Consider the following 24,996-nt stretch of genomic DNA (forward strand, 5'->3'; position numbering starts at 1 on the left):
ATGTTTCAAAAGGCAGACAGAGAGTATTTGATCTTGAAAGATAAGAGTGTATGCTGCCCCAGGAAAGAATTAGATTTACTTTGACTTGGATAATAATAAAATACCATGCCTCAGCCTTCAACTGCCTTTTGCATACCCATCCTTCTGTGAAGCCTATCTGAAGATACCATTAAAGAGAACAAAGTCGACCCATATTCAGGAGAACTGTAGCCTTTGCATGCTAAGAACGGCTGTGAATCCGCGTCTGCGCCCGCACCAATTCCCACCCGTGCAGGAGCAGAGGTGTCACCTGGGGCACATCTAGGTGCGGGACTTCATTGAGTGCCCCTCATGAAAAAAAAAACACCACGGCCTTGCAGGCTGTAGCTTAGGATAGCGTATTATTAAAATATTGTAGGGTTTTGATGTAGAATGCTTGGATTTATTTATTTATAATGAAAGCTGCAATTAGAGCTGAGCGAAACCTTCAGGATCACGCCAAATTTGGTTGTGGAGATCCAAGAGAAATCCCAGTACTTCCCCTGTTCGCACGGAGGGCTCCTCGCTGGAGAATCCGTGAGCGATTCCTTGGAGCTGCTGAGTTTTGCAAGGGCCGAAACAGACCCTGCAGGGCACCCAGGACACAACCTGCACCACCAGCCCCTTCACCCCGAGACCCCAGGCTTTTGCTTCACGGCCTCTACGTTTGTTTTCAACAAGAAMGACACTGTTAAACCGCCCGTGGACGTTCGGACGGGAATCCTTTACGAGGACGGGCTGAAGAGGCAGGGCTGGTTTTCCTGCCCACAATTTCGCGAGCAGATCTCGCAGGCCCCGGGTGCCCCGCAGCGTCGCCTCGGGCCGCCTCATGGCCGAAGCGCCGCCTGCCGCCCCGGAGCMCACGAAATGGCCCTAGAAGGAGGGTGCCCCACATAGGGGTGCCCCACACAGGGTGCCCCCAAGGGCCGCGCGGCGGGGGAAGAGCCTCCCGGGCCGACCCCGAGCGCCGCCCGCCCTGCGGGCGCCTCCGCCCCGCTGCCCTGCTCCTCCTCCCCGCGCTCCGCCTGCCGGGGGAAGGGGCGGCGGGCGAGGCGGCGGCGCGGGGCCGAGGCAGGCGAGAGGCAGCCCGCGCAGCTCCGCCGCGTTCCGCTCCCTCCGTGCTCCTCCTGCCGCTGCCGCGCTGCGGGCACCGCGGCCATGGTGAAGGTCTCGTTCAACTCGGCCTTGGCGCAGAAGGAGGCGGCCAAGAAGGAGGACGACAACAGCCAGGTGCTCATCCTGCCCGCGGACGCCAAGGTGAGCGCGGCGGGGACCCTGCGGGGCCCCGCTCCCGGCGCCGCGGGCAGCGGGAGCCGCCTGAGGGGCAACTTAATTCGCTTTAAAGCAAGGAGAGGCGGGCGGCGGGGAGCCGCGTGCCCCGAGCGGCTCCGGCGCCTAAAATGGCTGACGGGAGAGGCGGCTTTAAAGCACCGTTTTTCCGGAGTTCGGATTTTTTATTATTATTATTTTATTATTTTTTCCTTGCCCGGCAMCGCCTGGTCCGCCTCCATCTCGGCTTTAAAGCGCTTCCTGCCSCCCTCCTCCTCCTCCTGCGCGCCGGTCCCGCTGGGTCGGCGGTTCCGCAGGTGCCGCCCGGCCCGGCCCCGCCGCGGCCGTTGSTCCCGTTTGGACCGTTGCAGAAGTTGGGCCGTGCGCGGAGGAGACGGGGCGGCAGCGTTGAGCACCCCCACAAACATGGACAAAATGCATAAATTCTAGCAAAAATCTAGTCTCTAAAAAAAATCTCAAAAATCTAGTCGTTTGCGCTTGCTTTAGGCGAGCACCGCTTTATTGATCCATTTTTCCTCTTTATTATTATTTTTAATTTTTATTTTTACGGGAGTTGTTTTCAGAGCCCGGTGGGATTTGCATGAGCGGCCCCAAACTTGGTGTGTAAACTTGGCTTAAGGAAGGGATGGGAATTGCCCCCTCCCTTGGCTCCCACGCAGCCAGCCCCCAACAAAACAACGACCCGGTTCCCAGGGCTCTTATTTATTCACTTATTTCTTAAGTGGAAAGCGGCACGGAAAGGTAAAGGTTTGGACTGTTTTATATGTTTCCTATATATATATATTCATACTCGCATAATCCAAACCAGTTTTTAATTAGAGCTCCCCGTARTGTGACCTAAGCCCTTTGGAAAGAGACTAAAAACTTGAAAAATGGCCAGCTGCAGATAAATGCCTGCCTTGCTGTTTTCATTCCCTTCTCTCATCCTCCTGCRTGTTAGACCCCCTAACTACAGGGCTGGAGCTGCAAAGGAGATGCTGTTCTGAACCTTTGTGGTGAAATTCAGCAGATAAAACCTTCTCGGACAGACTTGCTAGCATAAAGTCTGGGTTCAAATTAAATGTAGGTTTTGCTGTTGGTTTTAATGGAGAGCAGGGTGTCTCATGTGCAGAATCCAGTGTCAGTGCAAAGCCAGAAGCGATCAGAAGATACATTTTTAAGTGACATCCCTTGGCCGTGGCAAGTGATTAAATTAACTCTTTTAAGAACGTACCAAACTTGAAAATCTTGAGCCAAAGCAGCTAAGTGCTGTGAGCAGCTGGCAGTGGGTGCCGCAGTGGAAGAGTCGGGCTCCTTGCTCAGATTCTCTGTAATCGTCTTGTGGCAGATGCATCTGCCTCCTTGTTTGGGTGGCAGAGCTGTCCCCTGGCTGCTCCGAGATCATCGGCTTCCCAAACCCACCCTGAGCTATGGAGCTCCCTCCTCATCTGGGTTTGGTGATCAGTCCAATGCCGAGCAGTATAAGCAGGACAAAGACAAGTTCCTAAAAATATGTGTATGTTTTTCCATATTACCTTGGAACTCGCATCTCCTCTGGGCACTGTTGTTTCCAGATAGGCTACCAAGCCAGGCTTGTTGTTCTTGCTGCTAAACAAAGAAAATACAGCTGGCTAATAGCACGCCGGGGAGAAAATCCTCCTGCCCCTGTCCAGAGCCTGACGGAAGCAGCCTATTTGACTACGATTTCCTTAACACAGAGCTGCAAATTGGTTCAGCTGAGGAAGAGATACAGGATCTGCCTTAACTTCGCCCAGGTCTTGTTACTGCCTTGCCTACCTGGTAATGAGAATTGCAAACGTTTTGGTAAATGGGTCAGAAGGTTGTCTAGTTTTACAGTAGCTACTTGCAAGTTCTTTGGCAACTTGCACAGTTACCAGGGGCTGGACATGCCTGAACAAGGCTTAAAACAGTCCCAAAATAGCATGCGAGGAGCGGATGCTCTGTACAGATGAAAATTCCAGCAGCACATGAGCGCACTAGAGGGACAGTGAGGCTTTGACGTTCTCCTTGACACATTTCCATCCTTTGTTAGCAGAACTGCAGACTTGCACCTGCTGACATGCAAAACATGCATGAATAAGGCTCTTTTTTTTTYTTTTTYWYYTTTTTYYYYTTTTTTTTTYCCCCTGTGTGTGATTTGGAGCATTAATAGAAGTGTATTGGAGTACACCAGAGTCATGTGTAGCTTTGGTAGGTGAGGCTAAGCAATGCAGTGTTGAAGCAGTTTTAGCAGTACTGCTGCAAATGACGTTATGTARCTGTGGCAGTGCTTGGTCCTCTGGGTGGGTGCTGGGGAATTTATTCCCTGATGGCAGACAAAAGAATTGATGCCCTTGCAAAACTTGATACTGTCAAGGTGAGTGCAAGGTAGACTGCGTGAACTTGGTCTATTCAATACAAGGATATTAAAGCCATTTCCCCCCTTTCCACAAGGCACCTCCACTGCATATGAAGTTTTTCTGAGGAAATGAAGAATAATGACGTCTGACAACCGTGTTATTCGTATAACTTATTTCATCACTGGAAGATGCTTAGCTTCAAGTTGGGTTTGAAGGCAATATGAGATCATATTTAGAAGAGTGATTCTGATAGWCTGGAAGAAAGCCACGTTTGCAGTAGAGCATGAGAGATATTTGTTTTTCTGTCTCCGATACCCATAGTTTCTGTAGGACAACAAATAGATCTAGATCACAAGGGCAGATGTGAAAGAGGCACACTTTAACATTTTATTAAGATCATTTTTTTTAATGCAGAAAGTCCTGAGAGGCATTTTGTTCTACAGCAGAGGAAAAATTTAAGATTGGAAGAGGATCAGCAGGATAACATTGTATATTTTGGTTATCAAGAACTTGCAGAGGTTTTGGAGAGAGAGAGCAGATAAACTAGATAGCAATAGTAAAGCAKGTGATGATCATGACTAAAGTGCAAGACTCTGAGATGTCCTAGAAGTAAAGATTGATGTATTTGGGGCTAATTCTTTCACAATCTTCTTCTGCTTTTCTTTTCTTTCTTTTCTTTTCTTTTTTTTTTTTTTTCCTCTTTCATTCTCCAGTGTGGTGTCATGAAGACCACAGCGCTGTTTGCTGTTGCAGGATTACTCCCAAGCGGATAATTTTTCCATGGGCTAGTAAGAGAGCTTGCAGCCAAAGTATGGTGATGAGGTAGCCTAGAAATAATTCTGGTCTCTCCAAAATTTGCTCAATAACCTGTGTTGCAGGCAGAGTAAAAGTGTAGCAGAGGAAGGGGGAAAGCAAGCGAGAAGGAGGCTAGAGGATGCATCACATGAACAGCAGCTTAAAAACAGCATTTGCAAAATGCATCAGTCTCTGTATTAGAATTTGCTGCTTAAAAAGAGTTTGAAGATCAAAAATGTTAATCCTTTCTCTGCATAAAACACCTAGCATTTGCATTGTAAAAGAGTCGCTTTCCTTAACAGTTGCTGTAGGCAACAGTTACAAGAGTGCTGCTCATTTTAGGAGGATGCTTCTATGCCATAATTTTTAGCCCAAACTCTGAAGATTCTTAGTGACGGTTCCCAGGCTACATCTCATTTTCCACTTTGCTCATCTTCAGTACAATAGAGTATTTTATGACCCAGTTTCCCAACAAACAAACAATGTGTGGTATTTTCACATTTCTCCTTACAATAGATCTTAGGAGTGCCAAAGATGGTGCTGGGCATAGCWGAAACCTTCAGATGTTTGGCAGGCGTATTCAGTAGCTGAAGTCCTCCCTAAAGCCCCTTAGGGCCTCAGSAACCCTCAGGCAGCTGCTGTTTCCCACCAGGAGTAGGTAACATCCTGCTTTTTCCTAGGATGCTGAGCTCTGCTTGTCTCTGCTGGCTATTAGCTTTGTGGGTGGAAGCTATAGATTCACATTTGCATGCTATAGCTGACCTTTGGATGGCCRTATCTATAGAGAGATGTTAATGTGTAAGCATAAACCTTATGAATTTTAAACCCAGCATCTTTCTGCAGTTATTGTTCCCATGTTCATTCTCTATTATTTCTGCATTTATTTCTTATTACTCCTGACTGTGAAATTAATCTGCCTTTTTTTTCTTCCTGTTTAGCTTAATCTTTTAAGCATACAAAAATAGGTGTTTTTAATGCAGAATAATAAGAGGACTCACCTGGGGAATACTGTTGAGCAACTAATGAGCTCCTTTTACCCATCTAGAAAAGCCTTTAGATTTTGCATAATTGATTATATATGTTTCTGAAATACAGGTTTTTGTTTGTAGTTGCTATTCTATGCTAGTAAATAGTAGTAAATTTGCTTACTGTTTTGCTGTCAGGAAAATYGGGTTTTCTACTTAATATATGTCTGTAGCTGAGGGGTCGAGGTGGTTGTAGTTATATGTCTGTAGCTAGTTTTCTTCTTTAGCTAGTGGGACTCTTTTCTTTTACAGCCCCAGTGCTTGCAGTTAAAGTTTTCTATAGGTATTTCACCTCTCCCTAATAGGGAAAGAGCAACCTGTGGGRCTTTCTTTTTTATTTTCCATGGTGCCACTAGGTGATTAAACGAGACAGTTTCTAGTTGTTGGAGCATATGGATTAAGGCATAGTTACTCAAAAGAAAACCAAAAGCAAAAAAAAATCAGTAAATTGAATTATTTTCCCCCTTCACTTCCCTTGTTTTTGGTGGTTTTCTATGAAGATACTCAGAACTGTGCCTACCAGTTTCAGGTGTGAGAGCCCCCAGGCTTTTGTTACCRATTTCATGGGTATGTGTAAGCAGTAAGTGAAGGAAGTTGACTTTACATCACAAAATTAGTGTCAGGGATTGTTCCTCTCACAAGTAGAGAGAACTTGCTACTACTAGGGCTGATGTTACCCCTTGCACAGTGATCTGTGTGCTGCTGGTTGAGTAGTGCAGCTTCTGCAAAACAAGATCACTGTAATAGTTTTCCCTTAACACTGCTCCACAGACATGGTGGTTGGTGGTTGAGCAGATGATGGTTGGGAGAATGATATTCAAAAAGCAGTTAAGACCTTCAAGATTTTGAGCTCCCCAAGGTCTTCTGAAAACCATTTTTTCCCCTAAGGCAGTAGAAACGAATTTATGGGACAGCAAATTTCCGCCAACAGTCTATATCTCACTTCCTTTTTTGTGTCTCCTCATTTCCTAACCTGAATAACAAACACAAAGCGTTGGTCTGGAAGTGCAGCCATTTCCCCTGGTCCTCGGGAGAATTCTATTTAATATTTTAAGCAGGATGTCTTCTGCCAGGCCTTTGTGATGACTCCKTGGTTGATGAAGTCATCTGTGTTTTTGGCTGCCCAAATGAGAGTTGATGTCCATAAATATCACGATAACTTACGTGAGTGCAGTATAGAGATGAGCATGCACACAAGCAGAATATTATTCTACAGTTTTAAGTAATTATGTTTTCAAATCAACAAATTTACACTTGGCTGATATCCTCCCACCCCAAAAGCTTATTTGGGATTTTTTTTTCTTGTGTAGGATTGTCATGTTCTAATGCCCATAATTAGATGGATCTTTGTACAATGCAGTATCTAGAAAAGAAGCTCTCCTCCACTGTAAAGTGTTATGGTTGATGCCATAARCAATTTCCTTCTGTTCAGTCATGTCTTCAAACACCACCTGTGTAGTTTTCTCTTTCTGATAAGCTCCAAGAAGCTGGCGTAGATAGTTGCAATGAAGAGCAGTATGAAGTACCATTTTAAAGGAGAGGCTGTTGGAACCAAAATCCCCATTCAAGTGGGAACTGCTGAAATTCARAAATTTCTGAAGCTTTGGATCAAGATGAAAAGCTTTTGTATAAAAACAAACATTCCAAAAAATGTTCCTTGAATGATGTTTTCAAAGGAAATGTCCAGATGGTTTAGACTTCTTTCCATTATAAGGAATGTTTAGTAGAGCATATGAATGTCCATTACATTTCAAAGTTAAATGATTATAGAAATACCAATATATGTATTTTTCTGTTAGAGATTTTTATGAAAATGTTCACAATTGTAAATATAACAGTTATTTTTTATAGCCTGTATTATTATTATTAGCGTAGTTAATAGTGATTTGGGGAAGGGATAAAAGAATGGTAGCACACTYGCTTTTACCCCAGGAATGGTTTTGCTTGACACTTTTGAAGTAGCATTTTGAATTATTTGTCAGCATTAAGTCCTTCCTATTCAGTAGCCACAAGCTACAGATACCGAACAAGCTACACGCAAGGAACTTACATGTCTTTGACTCTCAGGAAGCATCTTCTAGAACAAATCTCACATTATTGAGTTCTCATAAATTGAAATGTTCTTTATTCTGCGCTTCTGAAGACATTACTGTGTAGCYCCAGTGTAAGGAGTGCAGCTGGAAGGGCAGTGCTGTGTTCTGCTTGCTGCTGCCTAGGTTCCTTCTCCCCGTTTATGCCAGGCCTGACAAAGGTTCGCACTATCTGTTTTCATCTCCTGGTCCATATGAATAATACAACATTCATTTTCTTACTATTTATGTACTGCTTTTTATCCTCAGTGGAAATTACTTTGCATCTACAGATGAAAAGCATGCTAATTCATAAAACTGGGGTATCTGTCCCAATTTTACAGATGTGGTAAACCAAAGGGAAGAGAGAATTAATAAGACTGAGCTCTTCAATAAAATAACAAGTGTTTTTTGCAGCAGACATTACGTGGCCTATGATTTAATGGTCATAAAAAGACTCCACCTCCCTTCTGAGTGATATATGGTGCAGTGACAAGCAAGGGTCCTTTGCGCAAGAGCCTTTCAAGATTTATCATGAAAAACGCAGGCGAAGCAGTATTAGCCCAGCTGTTAGGATGAAGGTCGTGGGAAAAATTAAATTGACATTTTGTTTGCCCTTTCCAAATAGTTTATATGAGATGTATGTGTGTGTGTGTAAGTAGAAATACATGTGTATTTGAAGAGAAGACTTTGCTGTCTTCCTCCTGAGGTACTCGGAGGTTCAGCAGCTCCTGCTTTGCCAGTGGTCCAAGGGTAGGTGGTCCAGGGTAGGATGTGGGCAGTGAGGGAGATGCTAGTGGGATGGCTGTGGGGCAGGGCTGTGGGGGGGATTGTGACCAGGAGGGGACAGTGACCTCTGGGGTGCAGTTCCCCCCATGTGGCCCAGTCCTGTGGCTCCTCCATCTCCTGGGGCTGCTGAATCACTGCCGGCATGTGGGAGCACCCGCCGGGCTCTCCTTGTGGGAAGCCTTTGGAGCAGGGAGCCGAGCGCCGGAGCGCGGGCTCCACTGGCGGCTCTGCGCGGGGTAATTGTGCTGAAGCCCTTTAGACTGCTACAATAGCCTCTTTTAGAAAGAGAGGGGAATTAAATGTGAGCTTTTCAAGGTCGGCCCTTCTGTGTTGATACTTTTAAGTGCTGTAATTAAATGCTGTTCTGTATTTTCTTGTAAAACACTTCCTGCTCAGTGAGAACGCAGCTTGCCGTTGAGATCTCGTACACGTTAGTGCAATGATACATTAATTAGACAGGGATGCTCGTTTGAGGGCAGGGGTGGTGTTCAGAGGCACCTTCTTGACTGACTAGAGCAATGGGCTGAACAAAAGCTGGGTTTCAGTGGGGCTGAGCGTGGAGCCCTGTCGTGGCCCAGCGTAACCCACCCTGCGTTGGTGCAAGCTGGGTGCTCRGGGAGGCACCTCTGCTCAGACAGACCCAGGGACGAGGTGAGTGGCATGAGGTTCCCATCTGTGTGCGCCCTGGCAGCGGTGAAGGCCAAGAGCCTTCAGGAATACGGGACATAATGGAGTGGGAGGATTTCCACAGGGCCACCAGGATGGTTGGGGTTGGAGGCTTTGCCTGGTKAGAAAAGGCCGAGGGAACTGGGCTTGTTCAGCCTGGAGAAAGGATGGCGTTGGGGCAACCTAATGGTAGTTTCCCAGCAGGAAAGCAAGAAYGTGGTTGTAAATGGAAATCACAGAGTGGTTGAGGTTGGAAGGGACCCCTAGTGATCCCCTAGTCCAACCCCTCTGCTCAAGCAGGGACCCCCAGATCATGTGGCAGAGGGTCACATCCAGGCAAGTTTGGAAGATCTCCAGAGATGGAGGCTCCACAACCTCCCTGGGCAGCCTGTGCCAGGGCTCTGTCACCCTCCAGTAAGGTAAAAGGGGAAAAAAGTCACTCGGAGGAGACTTAACCATTGAGCAGGTTGCCCAGGGAGGCTGTGGAAGGACAAACTTCAGAGGGGACCTGACTGGACAAGGCTGAGCAGCCTGGTCTGAATCTGCTCTCACCCTGCATTGGGTTGCACTGGGGACCTCCCRTGGTCTCCTCTAACCTTCATGATTCTGTCATTATAGGTTGTTGTCCTTTTATTTAAGAGAAACTCAGACACAGTGTTTGCAACTTGCTTGAGAGAATTTACCATCTGTGGCTGAACTGGGAATAGAGTTATTAAATTCGGAGGCGCAGCGGTGCATATGTGCATGCTAATGAGATCTCTTGGGTGAAAGAGCCCTCGCCGTTCGGGGAGCAAGTCTTGGGAGAGAAATCTAGGTTAAATCCACACAGCTTTCCATCATACTAATGCCTGAGATTCCGGCAGCCGGGGAAAAAAGAAAAGCAGAAAAATATGCAGAGATAAAGAAGCGAGCGGAATGAGGAAGAGGCAGCGACTGGAACAATCAAGGTCRAACCCACAATTCAATATCGATCCGTTTTGAATGTGAAATGGGTACTTTCTGAGTGCCCGCTCTAAAACACTGATACTAATTCAGGATTAAAAATGCCTTGTTTAAAATAACAGGCCTATTTAGTGTAGTTTTAAGGATGGTAGAATGCAAGCCGATTTTGAGTCAAATAATGGCTGTGAGTGGGAAAAGGGTTTATTTGGACAGTGTATAAAAATGAAAGATTTTTCAAAATTGGACAGTTTATGGAAAAGTCATGCTTGACATGATGTGTGTCACCTTTCCTAAAGTAGTTTTTGCTTCTAAAAGTGAAATTTCTTCTAAAGGATGAGTGCTGCAATGTCCCATTGCGGGGTTCTGGTTCGATATAACACGCGCCCGTCAGGCACCTGGCCGGGTTTCTGCATGGGATGCCTGTGGTTTGGGCCCTGCCTTGTGAACTGTGCACCAGGGCATGTTGCTTTTTCACAAAATACTTTAGGAAGAAAGGGATGTGGAGTGCAGAGCAAGTATTCATCGTTTTAATTTATGAGAATGCATAATTGGATTCTTAGGCATTTTGGGATTACACAAGAGCAGGCTTCTAGCACCTCTTCACTGGCTAAGCACAGGGCAGCTTTTCTTATCCAGTATGATGCTAATTGCACAGTTCTGTGGATGTCAGTGGTGCGAGAGCCTCTGAATTCAGCATCTGGACATTTAAAAACATCAGACTGATGAGAGACAGGGCAGAAAGGAGGAGGAATCATAATGCCTTAAAGCAAAGGAAATAAGGAGATGCAGAGCCTTGATACTTCCCTAGGACTTCTGAAACTATTTTTCTAAGATGAAGCTATTAGTTAGGCATATTCATTAATCCTCTTGCTATATAATATTAGTGCTATGTAGAAATTCTATGTGTGTATATGGGGTTTTGCTATGGCAAAAGCTGTGGCACTTCTGTAGCCATAGCCTGGCTCATCTTTCCAAGAGATCCTGTAGCACAATGTGGCCCTGGACAATTTGTCTTGTCAATCAGGGGAGGAAATGGCAGTGAGGGGTGCCCAGCATGTGGCAAGAAAGTGGAGAACCCTCCACTTTGGGAGGGGAAAAAGCAGGGAGAGCACAGACATGTGGTAGAAAGGAGATCGTGGGAGGACTTGCCTTCTCTGGAGGTCTTCAAACCCRCCTGGCTGCCGCCCTGTGCCCCGTGCTCTGGGTGTCCCTGCCGGAGCAGGGGGTTGGACTGGATGGTCTCTAGAGGTCCCTTCCAACCTCAACCAGTCTGTGAYTCTGTGAGGGCTGGTTTTGCTGGCCTGAGAAAGGAACCACAGAGACAGAAGGAAGAATTGGGGAAACACATACTGTGTGCTTCATTCTACGATTGCTGTAGASAGCCTGGGATGAGGATATAGCCAAAAGCCATAGACGGGAACTGCCTGAATGAATTGCCTTGTCTACAGAATCAGAACTTTGGGAATGCTTAAGGAAGTGGGATTTTTTGTTTTTCTTATTTGCTTTATTCCTCCCCCCCCCTGCCCCTGCCATCTATGTAGGACCAAAACTAACAATAAAGTTGACCCCTCCTAACAATACTGCTCCTATATTTAATCAAGTCAGCAGAGCAAATAGTCACAGGCTTCCTGAGCATCTCCTGCTGAATCTCCTTAAGTGGCCTTTTTAATTGCTGGCTGTTCCCAGGTGCTGTAATCTCCTAAGAAGTTCTAGGGAATGCTTGGGTAAATTGGGATTACTCATAGCAGTTAAGGGTTGCAGGATTGCTCCAAGACACGGTGGTTTTTATTGTCCCTCTATCATGTAGCTGTGGGCGAACTGCTGATTCAGATATTCAAATACTTTACATTCACTTTGCGGTTGTCATTTTGCTTTACTTCCTGCAGAGAAATTGWACTCTTTATGTTCCACCATGTTTTTCTCTAGTTTTATTTCCTGCTTTCATTTTCTTGTATTGCTCTGTCTTCACCACCACTTTCCCAGGTACATCCAATTCCTTGTCATCTACCAGCACGGAACGTAGCCATTCCTTTCGTTTCTAACATGATCTTCCACTGCCTGTTACATTGCTGATTTTATTCCATGATGTGGTGAGCTATGAAATGATTAATTTGCCAGACACCTCCTATATTTTTGTAAAATATCACCCAAATGTTTTGTGTGGTAGTATGCAATCCTTATCAACAAGACCTTTGTTTTGGGAAGCCTCCTGGAATATGTTTCCTTGATACTGCTATATTTCCCCTCCTATCCCCCCTGCCAATCCCCTCACCCCCAAAATGTATCTATGATGTATGTATTGTACAAAAAATACCATAAAGAATATTAGAAAGAGAGGAAAAGGCCAATAGTAATAACTACCTAATAGATAGTTCTACCTGGTTAATTTACTTGGTTATCCAAGCTGTGTGGCTGCAGCAAGCAGTGCCAAAATTATRGGCTGATTTCCATGCCAGTCCTTGGGCAGACAACCATGGGCCAGCTGGACAAGTCCCTGTCCATCCTGAGAGAAGAGGAACGGACCGTGCTGCCACAAAAGGGCTGCACTGCTCAGATACCAACTGCACGAGAACAACCAGAGCATGTTCTCAGAATAGAAGGACTGCGTCACTCCTTGTGACAAGTAAGTGCCCCCTGGAGCATCTATTGTACAGGGAGTCTCTTTTTCCAAGAAGCAAGTTAAAAGAGTGTTGTGCTGAAAATTTGCTTAATTCTATAAGCATAAAGCTGCTGCTTGAAAGGCAGATCAGCGTGTTGGCCTCCCAGACTAGCTGCATCTGCCAGCTGAGTGAGGAGTCTTGCAAAAACCTGCCTGCATTTCCCATCTGCAGTGTGTGATAAGTAGAGGCTGTCTTGGAGCTGTCTTCAGGCAGGAATACCACGGGGGGAATGCAGAGCGCCTTCTGGACTGCCTTTTACCCTGCCTCCATCTGCAGAGGTTTTGAGGATCTCAGAACAGGGGAGCTTGTTCAAGAGGACTGAGTCTATACGGCACTTTTATTGCAAGCCTGCAGCTTCCCTCGTCACCAGATGCTTTTAGAGGCTGCCGTCCGACATTCATTTCTACTTGGTTAGCSCATGTGAGCTCACTGGGATGCCAAGGGCTCTGAAGCAAACAGTTCTGAACGGCTTCCAACCACTTCTGCCCACACAGACTTTGAACCCCTGTATATATAGATTAGATGTTATTCTCAGATGCATAATTGTGGGCTGTTTGTGTATTATGTTGTAGACATACTTATATAGTACTATATAGTAATACTCTGCATCCAGTTTCTCTGCGGATCAAAGACAGGGTGGCACTTTTGAAAGTGATTTTGTTTTTCCCCACAAAGTTATTTTTAATGCTACTATACCTATTTTTAAAGTCAGGCCATTATCTTCTGCATAGGTGCCCAATTTTCATAAAAATATCCTAGACCCCACACGGTACATCCAGACACATCCATCACACCTAGTTCAGATGAATTCATATCTAATTGAATCACACCTAATCTTTTAATCATATAATTTGATCCGTCCTTAATTTAGGCAAAGAAAGAATATCTGATAATCTCCTTCCTCTCCCACTTTTTAATATGAACTGAGCATATGCCTTATGAATTTTTAGGCTGCTTTACATTTATAATTTTGAAGCAATATATTCCACTATGTACAAAAAGTCAYAAGGGGAAAAACTGCATAATTACCAAGTGTAATTATACACATTTGTGTCTTAGTGTTAGAATTTGTTCTCAGAATTTGTTGATGTTACCCCAAACATGAATTTGGTCCCTCTCAAGTTCAGTACTTCAATAGCCATTCTTAGCTGCTGATGTTTGCCTGTTTAGGGGTGAACATTTATCTTCCCCCAGTCCAGACCAGATAAAGCTAATAGTTGTCAGTGTATGTTCTTGTGAAGGTCACTCTAGCTTGAATTAAGAAGCATTTTGACAAAAAGTTTTTGATATCCTATGTGCAACTGGAAAGTGTTTTGCAGTCCCAGTAACAAGACTGACTGTGTTTTTGCCTTGTCTTCTGTGGTCACCCGATGAAGGAATCTCTGCTGAAAACCACAGTTGCTTGAAGCTTCTTTGTGACAAGAGGACAGACTTAGGAGAACCTTGCCCAGATCTTCTAAGTCTTGAATGATGGTTTAGTACATCTCATTTTCTGTCTACAAGCAAGTTGTTCCTCCAGAGCCTGAAGTATTCAGGTTGTAACATTCTGAGCCATTTAATTCAAACACCGTGGGATTTAATATACAAGTTAAGGAAAGCAGGGCAGAGAGATACTTCTGTTTTATATCTCATCCATAGGAAATAGGCTAATCAACGTTTTTCCAGTTAGCACAATTGCTCATCAAGGGGAACAAGCCAGTGTCAGGCCTGTATCCTGTTCCTCCTGTGGCATTTTGCATCAATGAGGATGAGTTCTATGGCATCACTCTAAGGTCAAGGATTCASCGTGGAGCTGGAAGCACCTGGAACAGGGCTAAAGCACAAGAAGGGAGGCAAAAGGACTGGAACAGCACTGCCCAATTATTGCTCCTCATAAAAGACAGAAAAGAAACATATTTTCAGAGGTCAGTCTTTGCCTCCTCTACACAAAACCTTCTGCTGTCAGAGAATCTCCAGCTGTGGAAAGCTGACGGAGAGAAAAATCAGCACATGAGGCTGTACCCTGTGTCACGCTCGGGCTGCAGCAACGTGTGGCACTGCCTGGGCACAAAGGCTGACCCGAGAGGCACTAATTCAGCACCCTCTCTATTACCAGGGATCTGCTTTCAGCTAATGGTTTTCCTTTCAGACCTGGAAGGAAGGTGAACATCAATGACACTTTCTTGTCTTGTAGTGCAGAGGGTCAGATTTATACAGTAAGGGACCAATCATTCTTTTGGGTCAATTCAGCCCAAACTAAGCTGTCATGGCAACAATACAAAAGCTTAGCCAGCTTAGCCACAGGACAGCTGCTAATGTGAGTATAATTTAGCTTCAATAGATTACTTATAAAAATTTAAGGTGGTACAGACTGTGTGGCGATGTACTTAGTTTTCAAAATCGGAAAAGGAAATCAATTCTCTGCTCTTCTTAAGCAACGTAAAATGTTTTCCCTGTTACCTAATGCTTGTGGTTCCTCTCTCTTGAGATGCTGAACTTTGATGCAAGAGGCTGAACTGGGTGTCCTGAGCACCTATGTGCTGCCCTCAGCAGCCTGGGTGCAGACCCCGAAGAGGCACCTGCACAGACGCAACCTATCTCCATGTGCTGCAGTTAGGGATGCTGCCTTCACAAACAGTAGAGATAAACTTGAGCTGCTTGTGAAGGATTAAAGAGCCATATTAAACCTGTAGGTTGTATCCTAAAACGCATAGTTTGCATTTGTCATCTGTTATGCTAAAGCAAAAGTATCCAGGGTTCAATGGTGATAAAATTGTCCTTCGGGTTCTTCCTAGCGTGGCAGAGGTATAAAGGTTACTTTTGCATTTTCTGATTATTTTGTGGCCTGTGCAAAGGTAGCCAGACAGTTAAAGCCCCATATCCGGGTAGATGTTCATGCCATATATTCCTGCTCCATGGCCTCCCATGTAAGTATTTTGCACTGTGCTTCCATTGATTCAAGAATCAATGGAAGAGGCAATTATTTCACATATGGATAATTCCGGCTGGGAAGAAATAGAAACAKCAGTGAGACAGAACAAAGATATTCTTTATGCTCTTTGCTAGGGAATATTTTGGCCTTGTATCCCAAAGCCACATTTCCACGCATTTTTCTCACACAAACTTACGACCACTTAAATGACAAGTATTTTTAAAGGTTTCAATTAGATGTCCTTTATACTTTGAAGTATCCAGGGAAATAGTTACTTAGTGGTACATGGGCAACATTAAAAAAAAAAAAAATGTTTTACCTGGTTTAGATTTATAATTGAGGTGATTTTATAAAGAATCCACAGTGAATCTTAACCTGACCTGAAAGTTAATTAGATTACCGTGGGTATTAGGTTCTATTCTCAGCCTTTACAAACAGCCAGGTTAAAAACCACAGAGCTAGTAATTCTTTATTCCGAATTCCTTAAATAATTAGCTATGTGAAAACTTCTTAAAGCTGTCGCCAGTTCTTTTTTCGTTCTGTTCTGTCAGTCCATAGCCACCATTCTCAAGGCACTCCAACTTTGTCATGCAATGAACCACAGAAATGCTGGTGGGAAAGAATCTCTGGAGTTCATCAGGTTCAGCCTCCCTCTGGGATTGGGATGGTCGCCAAGAAAAGATCAGCCCTGGCTTTGTCTGCTTGAGTCTTGTGAAATCTCCACCTTKGGAGGGTTTTCAGTGTGATTTAGCACAGTACTTTGCAAGGTAATGTCAAGTATAATCTGTGAATTGCCTTGAGAGTTTGACTTAAAAAGATTTCTGGATCGGATGTTGGCGACTGTTGCCTGGCAGAGAAGCGGCGYGGCTGCCTCTCCCGTAGGGAAGGTAATTGCAGGGTGCTGCAAACGTGGGTTTCACCTCTCCTAATTTTAGCTACGGATGAACTGGGTGCTAGGTTGGTGAAGGGTGGAATCTCCCCCTGTAATCAGGGAAAACAAAKAAGTGCTTTCAGAGACTGCTTCCAAAGTGGGAGCGAGCTGGGATGAGTCACTTGGTGTCTATTGGAAGGGCCTCATTTCTAAGTGGTGTCCACCCTTCGGAGATGGCTGTGGCCAAAGGAGAGGAATCCCCCTAACTGGGACAGGGCAGTGTGGGGGCTACGCCCGAARCTTGATTTAAGCAAGAAATCACCTTAATCAGCAAATGCTGCAAACTACTGGCAACTACAGGCATCTTCTTGCCTCTTGTTCTTCYCTTTCCTGGACTTAGGGGAGTTGTTTGGGTTTATTTCTTTGATTCCTTGTTTTTTTCTTGCTTGATTGTCTTTCATGCTATTGTTTCTCTGGTCGGAAAGGAATAATGAAGTGCTCTGTATTCCCTTGAATTCTGATTTTTTTCTTTCAGGAATATCATGGTTTCAAAGAGGATGAGTCAGTGAATGTCAGGACAGTATCACGCTGCTGCTATTTTCTTTTCTTTCTCTCTTTTTTTTTTTTTTATTTTTATGTGAGTTATGCAAACTGAGGGGAGGGAAGAACATTGTGATGTGGCTGATGGAGGAAAAATTTTGCAAGCAGCCACCTATTGCTGCGGGTGCCCTGGGCATTGCCTAGTCGTGCACAGTAGTGCCCTGAGAGCAAAACAGCCCGTCCTGCCTTTAGCCTAACACCCGCAGCAGAGGGTTCGGGCACTGCTGTCACCGAAAACCGGGAATAAACCTCTTAACACCAATGTAGTATTAAGAAGCAGGCATTCACTTTATTGCAGCRCTGGATGCACGGGGGATAGCTCCACCTATCSTGCATGCMCTAGGGGGTGCTTGCTAAAACTTTTATTTCTCTATTATCTACATATGCATTAAATTCTAGGAAATGATCATACATATTCATTCCATTTCTTGGAACTAATTACAATTATACCCCACCCTCACACGCATGCGCCCTCTGTCCCTTTGGTGGTCTCTGGTGGTCTTTTTGAGACCTAGTGGTCGTCTTCCCGGAAGTCACTTCCATATATGGCTTCATTTTGACTCAGTAGGCCCTGTTTTGGTTCTACTGTCCTGCTTCAGCCAGTTCCACAAAGATACGGTGGTCCTTATCTTCGTCTTCTACCGGTGTTTGCTCCTTTTGTCTGTATTCTCTCATAATATACCAGCAACAACAGTGAAAATATGGCCTTGGGCGCATCTTCTTCTGGGGTTTCTCATAACACTGCCAGTGTGGTCCCCCAGCTCAAAATTACCTTTTGTTTTTTGCTCTCCCCAGTCCCACTCTTAACAACTTCTGCTAAAAAAACTGTCTTAGAGCAACACGGGATATCTATTTTGGCCTTGTCATTTACTCTGATTTTTCATGTGCTCTTCAGGTTCCCTTAAGCTGTGTATATGTATATAAAGGTAAAAAAGAGCATCACTTTTCTGCGTTAGCTCCCTCTGTGCGTTGGTGCTTCATGGAGATTGCAGACAGTGAATCTGTTCTCAGCCACCCTGTGAAAGGGCTCGCTGAGCTTCCAGACATCTTCCTCTCCCTCGAGATTTCAGCCTGCTGCTTTAGTCCATGGTGACGGCATAAAAAAAGTTACTCTTAGTGCGGGCCATCCTGAACCTWGGCTTAAATAGATCACCTTAAGTTATACAAAAAGAAAAAAACCCAAACATTTTCACACGGGCGATGTTTGTACTTGCTGGGCCTGTGCTGTCAGCTGTGTGGTATGTCCTGGGAACACCGTGTTGGAGCCTCTCTCTGCTGTGTCCTGGGAGCACCGTGTTGGAGCCTCTCTCTGCTGTGTCCTGGGAGCACCGTGTTGGAGCCTCTCTCTGCTGTGTCCTGGGAGCACCGTGTTGAAGGCCTCTCTCTGCTGTGTCCCTAGGACGCCGACGATGCCGTGCCCGTGGGGCAGAGGAGGGCTTGGTGCTGGTGCATGTGCTTCGGGCTGGCCTTCATGCTGGCCGGGGTGATCCTCGGCGGCGCCTATCTCTACAAATACTTTGCCTTCCAGGTAAGTCGTGTACATTTTGTTATGTGAGGGGCGTATTTTATGTTCTTGTGAGGGTCCCTCGTGTCTCCTGTTCAAAATACRGAAAGGAGAGCAGCGGACTAAACTTTAGTAGCCTTTATACTCCCATTTTTATCTTTCTAAAAAGTCAACAAAGTGTTTGGCCTATTACCTATCAGCAGAAGAGAACAGAAATGGCAGATTAATAGCAGTAGCACTTCTGAAAACCTCCCTTTAGGGAGAAGAGACCACATCCAAATAGGACTTGGGTTTGGGAACCTCAGCAGTGTCCCACATTTTCATCCATTTTCCTGTTGCTGAGCTGTTGCCGAATACTGAAGGTGGCTTAACTCCTGGAAAAACCTTATATACCCCCAAATTTGCCAGATACCCACACCCTGCTGCTGCATGCGGAAGGAGACTGCTTGTCAGCGCAGTGCAGTGACTCCCTGCCTCGTAGCTCCCGCCGGGATTAGGGAATCAGGCCCTGCAGGGTACTGTGGCAAAGCGTGGTTAGACATGCTCTGTCAGGCCTAATCCGCAGGGACAAGATTAGACCTCTCACAAAATGCCTCTTTTTTATGCCTTTAAGATCGGCGCTGCTGCAGGAGGAATCCTAGGGAGGCAGCAGTGCCGGGGAAGCAGAGCATTTACCTGGAATGAGGGAGATTTGAGTCAAATACTCTCTCCCCCTTGTCACGGGGTAGGACCGTGGGCAGAAGATGCGGCCAGGTTGTAGGATCTGCAAGGTCAGAACGAGAGCAAGACTCGAGTCCAGGCCGCTGGCTGAGCACACGGTTGGAGGCAAAAATTGTGGCTCTCTTGTAAAAAAAGTACCAAGACTTTTTTCCCCTCTCATTTCAGTAGCTGCTAATGTGGAAGGCAAACTTGCATAACGGGAGCAGCTCTAATTGGACTTGCACTTCATACTCTCTTTAGTTATCAAATTAACCTAATTTACAGGATAGCAGTCGTGCTGCAAACAGTGGTTAAAAGGTGTAGCCCCTTCCAATGGATTAAGAGGCCCGGAGCAGCCGAAGGTCTGCCGTGTTTCCAGGAGGTGCCTCACGCTTAGCGCCGGCTCCCCCTTTCACCCGCCACCTCCCTGCAAGCCAAAGCACCGTTTAACTTACACTGGCAGTGCTTGGGTGAGCCAGAGCTGGCTTGAAGGAAACGTTCAGTAACTGAGCTATCGTTGCACTGAAGATGTGTTTCCAATGAGAAATTCTGCATTGGTGCCATATGCATATGCACAGCAATAAGGTATAATTTCTAAAACTATATGGTCTGTAAATTTTGGTTATAGTTTCCTTTGAATGAAGAGTCTCTYCTGTATGCTGCTTAGACAAGCTGCCTTGTGTACCGTGATAAAAAGACGTGAACAGTTGTTTTATTTTTATTTAGGGGGGAGAGGGCAGGAGGGGTACATTTTTGCCTTTTAAAAACAAACAAAACACAGAAGAAGAATTTATTTTAGAAACCAACTTTAAAACTTCTGAAGCCTTATAGCGCTCCTAGGGAATTTCACAGGATCATGGAGTTAGGGACGGAAGGAATCTGCAAGTTGTCTGGTCCACCACCCCGCTCAAAGCAGGACCAAGGTCAAAGTCAGATTTGCTTTTCAGGGGTGTTCTGGACGATCAGTTTCAGTGTCTTAGATTGTAATTATTGACTGTAGTTAAATTGCACTTTAATAATAATGCACGCACATATTGGAAGCTTTTTAATTGGTAAAAAGAATATGTGTCCCAGATAGTGGGTGCAGAACAAAAGACTAGACTTTAAGAACCTCTTTACCTTGAATTCAAGGGAAGAACTCCCACTGGCTTCAGAAGAACCAAGTTTGTACCGGTGTTCCTGTAGACAGCAGCTGTCTCTTGGTTTAACCTGTGTGTGAATCAAATTAAAGGGGAAACACTGCATCTAGGCTGGCAGATTTTTCTTCCCCAGGAAGGCTTGATGCAGCTTCTGATGTTTTTGTGGCTGGCTTATTAATTTCAGCAGGGCGGTGTATACTTCTGCGGAATAAAATACATCGAAGATGGCTTAAATTTACCCGAGTCTGGGGCAGAGGCTCAGAGCGCTCGCTACCACACCATCGAGCAAAACATCCAGATACTGGAGGAGGAAGACGTGGAGTTTATCAGTGTGCCAGTGCCTGAATTTGCTGATAGCGACCCTGCCGATATCGTCCACGACTTCCACCGGGTAAGGAGTATCTCGGAGGGAGCTGGAGACATTTAAAACTTGTCTTCCTGAAAAATGGGCTCTTTAGTTATTTGGGTGGGGAAAAGGGAAGGGTGGGGAGGGCCCTCGACTGCTTTGGCAGGAGAAATGTTTTGATCATCAGCAAGCTGGAAGCAATTATTAACCTGGCGTACAAAGGACAGCGTTTATGCAGGCATTGTGATGTACCACATAAACCTTCCCATGCAGATAAAACTCAGTTTGGAAAATGGGAAAATCTTGGAGAAGTTTCCTTTCTCCGAGTAAGAAAGTGAGGGAAAAACTGGTACCGTGTGAGGTGCACCAAGCCAGAACTTGAGCCCTGGCTGTGGTGACGTGGGGAGTTGGGAAAGGGCTTTTATTTCTTCCATCTCAGCTGCTGCCTCCAAAGTCACTGGCCGTGCTGGTGGCCAGTCCTGGAGTAGCTCATAAGCCCCGGAGGGGCTGGAGAAAGCCAAGGGAACAGGGAGCCGACTGGCTCCTTTTGGGAAAGGCATCATTTCCCACGTGTCTCAAGCAGCCTGGCAGGAGCTCTGTTTTCCACTTGCACCAGCAGCTACTGTGTCTCTTAGTGGACCTGAATCAGGGTATTGAAGTAATTTCTACCTTTTCTATAGAAGGAAGTTGGATTAAAATCTTGACAGTAATTTTTGTTAAGGCTGTTGATGGGCCTCTGGCACTTGGTAGGAATGACAAGAACTGAAAAACAATTAGAAGGCCATTTTTTTTCTGCTTCAGGTTGGTGAAAACTGTCAGAGAGGAAATATTCTGTAGCTGTTTTTTGGAAGTTACATTACTGTGAATATTTGAGGACTGCCTGCTCAATTGCTTTTTTTAAGCCAGGCTGCAGAGGGAAGAAAAGAAAAAGAATAAGGAAAGTGTCCTATTTTTTTGATGCAAACTTTTAAGTTTTTCAGGCAAAARGAGTGCTATGTATCAAATATTCATAACCAGATTTGGAGGAGAAACATCGCTTGCTTAAGCTCTGCCATTTAAAAATAATCCTGAATATATTCAGGAAGCTTCTGCTTAGGAGTTAGAGCAGAGTCTCTAAGTTGAGAAAACGAGAAAAATTAAACAGCATGGCAGAAGCGAATAGAAAAATACCATATTATTGCAGAAACCTCAGTTTCTGATTTTAATGAGTCAAAATTAACAAGGTCTCTCTAATGGTTTGCTCTTGAGGTCAGTGCACAAACACTTGCCAAGGGCACAGCACTTACTCCTGCATTAGCTGCACTCATGATTGCTGTCCTGGTGTTATTTTGACTTTTGGGCTCTTGGTGTTCAGTATTTTACCTATGGCCTCAGCCCTAGAGCTTACAGCAGCTGGTGATAATGTTGTCCTTAGCAAGAATAAATACAACAAAACACTGCTCAAAGGATGGAGTGGTAGGATTCATCAGTATAATTCTCAGCCTTTTATATCTCTGTTTATATCTCTTTTTTATATTTGTTTTTTTTTCCTTGGTTTTTTAAATTCAATTAATGGCAAATATTACCATTCAGGTAACACAAATTATTTGATAGTTAAATTGTCAATAACATTTCAACTCAATACTATTTTGGGGGAAAAAAAAAAGGATTTTTCTTTGTATTATTTATAACATATTTTTATGCTGTATTTTTTCAGCAGCTTTTTACAGTATAGAAAACAATGTAAGCACAAAGAGCAAGGCTTTTGCCCTGATATCTCAAAATGCATGAAATAAGATAAATGATAGACCTTTGTAGTTCCATTACTGCAGTGTGTTTGAACCACTTACTGCCTGCTGTCTTGGACAAATCCCTGAGGCAGATTTAAACTCTCATCCAGATTGCCTTTTGTTTCTGCATTTACCTGCGCTCAAATTGTAGCTTGTTCGGCAAAAGTTGTAGTGACCAAAACAGTAACTTGAAAAACACAAGGCAACAACAAAGTCTATATGTGAATTTTCTAATGTTCTTGTTATTTTGGTTAAATATTTCCTCACCAGAGACTCACTGCCTATCTTGACCTTAGCCTGGACAAGTGCTATGTGATTCCTCTGAACACCTCAGTTGTTATGCCACCAAAAAATTTCTTGGAATTGCTCATCAACATCAAGGTATGGTTAAATCGTAAGTGATTTGTTCTTAAGACTGAAGGTTTTCTTTTTCTTCTTTTTTTTTTCCCCTTTTTCTGTGCCAAAACTCTGATGTTCACACTCAACAAATGCATTAGAAAGTTAACTGATCACTGCAGATCTTTGCAAAGGGAAAAAAATACAGTAACTTTCTTGGTTAATTAACTACAAATGTGAAGGAATTATTATTTCAGAAGAAAACAAGCAAATAGGTTTTCATTCTCTGATGCTACAGACTTGACTGACTAAGTTAATTGTACACATGTGGTATGTGGAGACTCCTGTTCTTGGAGAGGAGTCTTGACTTAGTACTGCATTTTTTTTTTAATTTAAAATCCACTAGGACTATATTTTCCATGAAGCATGTATGCAATGGATTAAAACCAGTGAGCCAAGAGACTTGAAATAGATATATTGGGAAACAATTTAATCTGGRCATTGTTTAAAGCATAAATCCATAGGGTTGGTCCCATACTTTGAAATTATCCTGTGGCTCGTGTGGAACTTGCTGAATGTGCTCAGTGAAATCAGATGCTGCGCAACGTGTGATGGAGTGACAATTCCCTGAGGCTTCCAGGACCCTTAAGATGGATCCTAATATTTCTAGGGAGATCTCATAAGCGTGATCAAGACKTGGACGATGTGATTAGTAAAGCCCTACTCATAAAGGTCCTCTTTAATGTATGCAGATACCTGGTTCTGCCCCATCTGTAACAAGCACCATGTCTTTAGAAAAGGCTCTGTATCCTTAAAAAGAAAGATCCTGGAAAAGGCTGGGACACACAGCCCATGAGTTTCCAGCGTGAGGAGGCAGCAGCTCCCAGTTGCTTCCCAACAGGGTTCCATAGCTGGAGAGCTCTGCCTGGCCTGCGGTGCTGGCCGCTCTTCTCCAGCGGAGCCGTGACAGGGTGAAACACAACAGAGGAGGCCAAAGTAGATAACCTAATGTGGTCCCTTGCTAATTTAATACAAATTATTCTTACCACAGGGTTTTTTTTTCTTTTCCACATATATACACATATGTTTGTAATGCAGAACCAAGTGATATTTGCACTGTTTTCCAGCCTTCTGGTTTCTTTGTAGAACAGTGAAATATTTGGGGAGAGGGGAAGAGCTGATAATTGCATCTAGGGTCAGTGTTTGTGTAATTGACTGAATTTCTTAAAGTATTTTGAATACTTGTAGTTTTAGAATTAGTAATGAGATCTTTGGGTTTGCCTCTTTCAGGCAAGTCTTTAAATTTAGGACCTCAGGAACCCTTTAACCATTTCTGACTAGTTCTGGTATATGTTTCATGTGGGAAATGACATTACAAATGGGTCCTCTCCTGCTTTTTTGATACCTTTTTTGAGATTGGCTGCAAAACCACGTTTATGTTATGTTTCCTGTATGTAAAGAGGAGGTGGTATCTGTAAAACTCAGTGATCCCATATGTTTTGTGCTTTGCATATACTGCTTTTGGCTTTTGATTCCACACAAATTCCAGTGCTAAATCTGTGAACTTCCTAGTTTGTCACTTGTACCAAATCAAATATGCCTGGTTTACATGTAAGAGGATAACCAGGCATCATGCATTTAGTAGAAAATCTGTGCAAAAATAAACTATTTTGATCATTGTCCCCAGCAGTGAGTGCCCTAATTTTATGAGACATCTGTTTAATTCCCATTGTACTAACAAAATGCTGTGGGCGCTTGATGTCTCAGAATATCAGTTTAAATGTTTTGGAACTGAAATCTGTAAAACTGTTGTTTGGAGCCACAAAGTGGATAAAACCCTCCTTGTTGTCCTGCAGTGACGATGGCTGTAGAAGGCAAAACATTAAAAATGTTCAGCTCATTAAAATGAGCTCTGATACAGACACAGGGATTTCAATGAGCTGTTTTTTGCTGTAAGAAAGCTGTTTTTAGCTTGAAGAACGATATATTTCCTATATTGGCACAGTTTGCTTGAGTGTGCAGGCAGGAAAAGGCTGAAACGCGGATACGTTTCTCTGTCGATCCTGCTGCGGAGCCAGCTGGGCAGTTTTACCCGCACGCAGCGCAGGAGGCACCTGACAGACAGTATCCGTGGAGAACTGCTCCCCCAGGAGCTGCACACAGGGAATGGCGGCCCGGCCTCCACAGGGAGCTGCAGCAGGAGCCCCGGGAGCTGCACACAGGGAATC

General features: G+C 44.4%; 1 protein-coding gene across 1 annotated transcript in view; it reads left to right on the top strand.

The window, feature by feature from the left end:
* Positions 1 to 1,139: 1,139 nt before the first annotated feature.
* ITM2B (integral membrane protein 2B) overlaps positions 1,140 to 24,996 on the top strand; it is a 27,206-nt gene continuing 3,349 nt past the window's right edge. The window contains exons 1-4 of the mRNA XM_026053275.1: positions 1,140 to 1,275; positions 18,375 to 18,503; positions 20,502 to 20,708; positions 22,703 to 22,813. Of these exons, the coding sequence (XP_025909060.1) occupies positions 1,177 to 1,275; positions 18,375 to 18,503; positions 20,502 to 20,708; positions 22,703 to 22,813 (546 nt within the window). The 5' untranslated portion in view covers positions 1,140 to 1,176. The remainder of the gene's footprint in view (positions 1,276 to 18,374; positions 18,504 to 20,501; positions 20,709 to 22,702; positions 22,814 to 24,996) is intronic.

The sequence above is a fragment of the Nothoprocta perdicaria genome, unplaced genomic scaffold, assembly GCF_003342845.1.
Source record: "Nothoprocta perdicaria isolate Ctin4 unplaced genomic scaffold, notPer1 scaffold_98, whole genome shotgun sequence".
Lineage (NCBI taxonomy): Eukaryota > Metazoa > Chordata > Aves > Tinamiformes > Tinamidae > Nothoprocta > Nothoprocta perdicaria.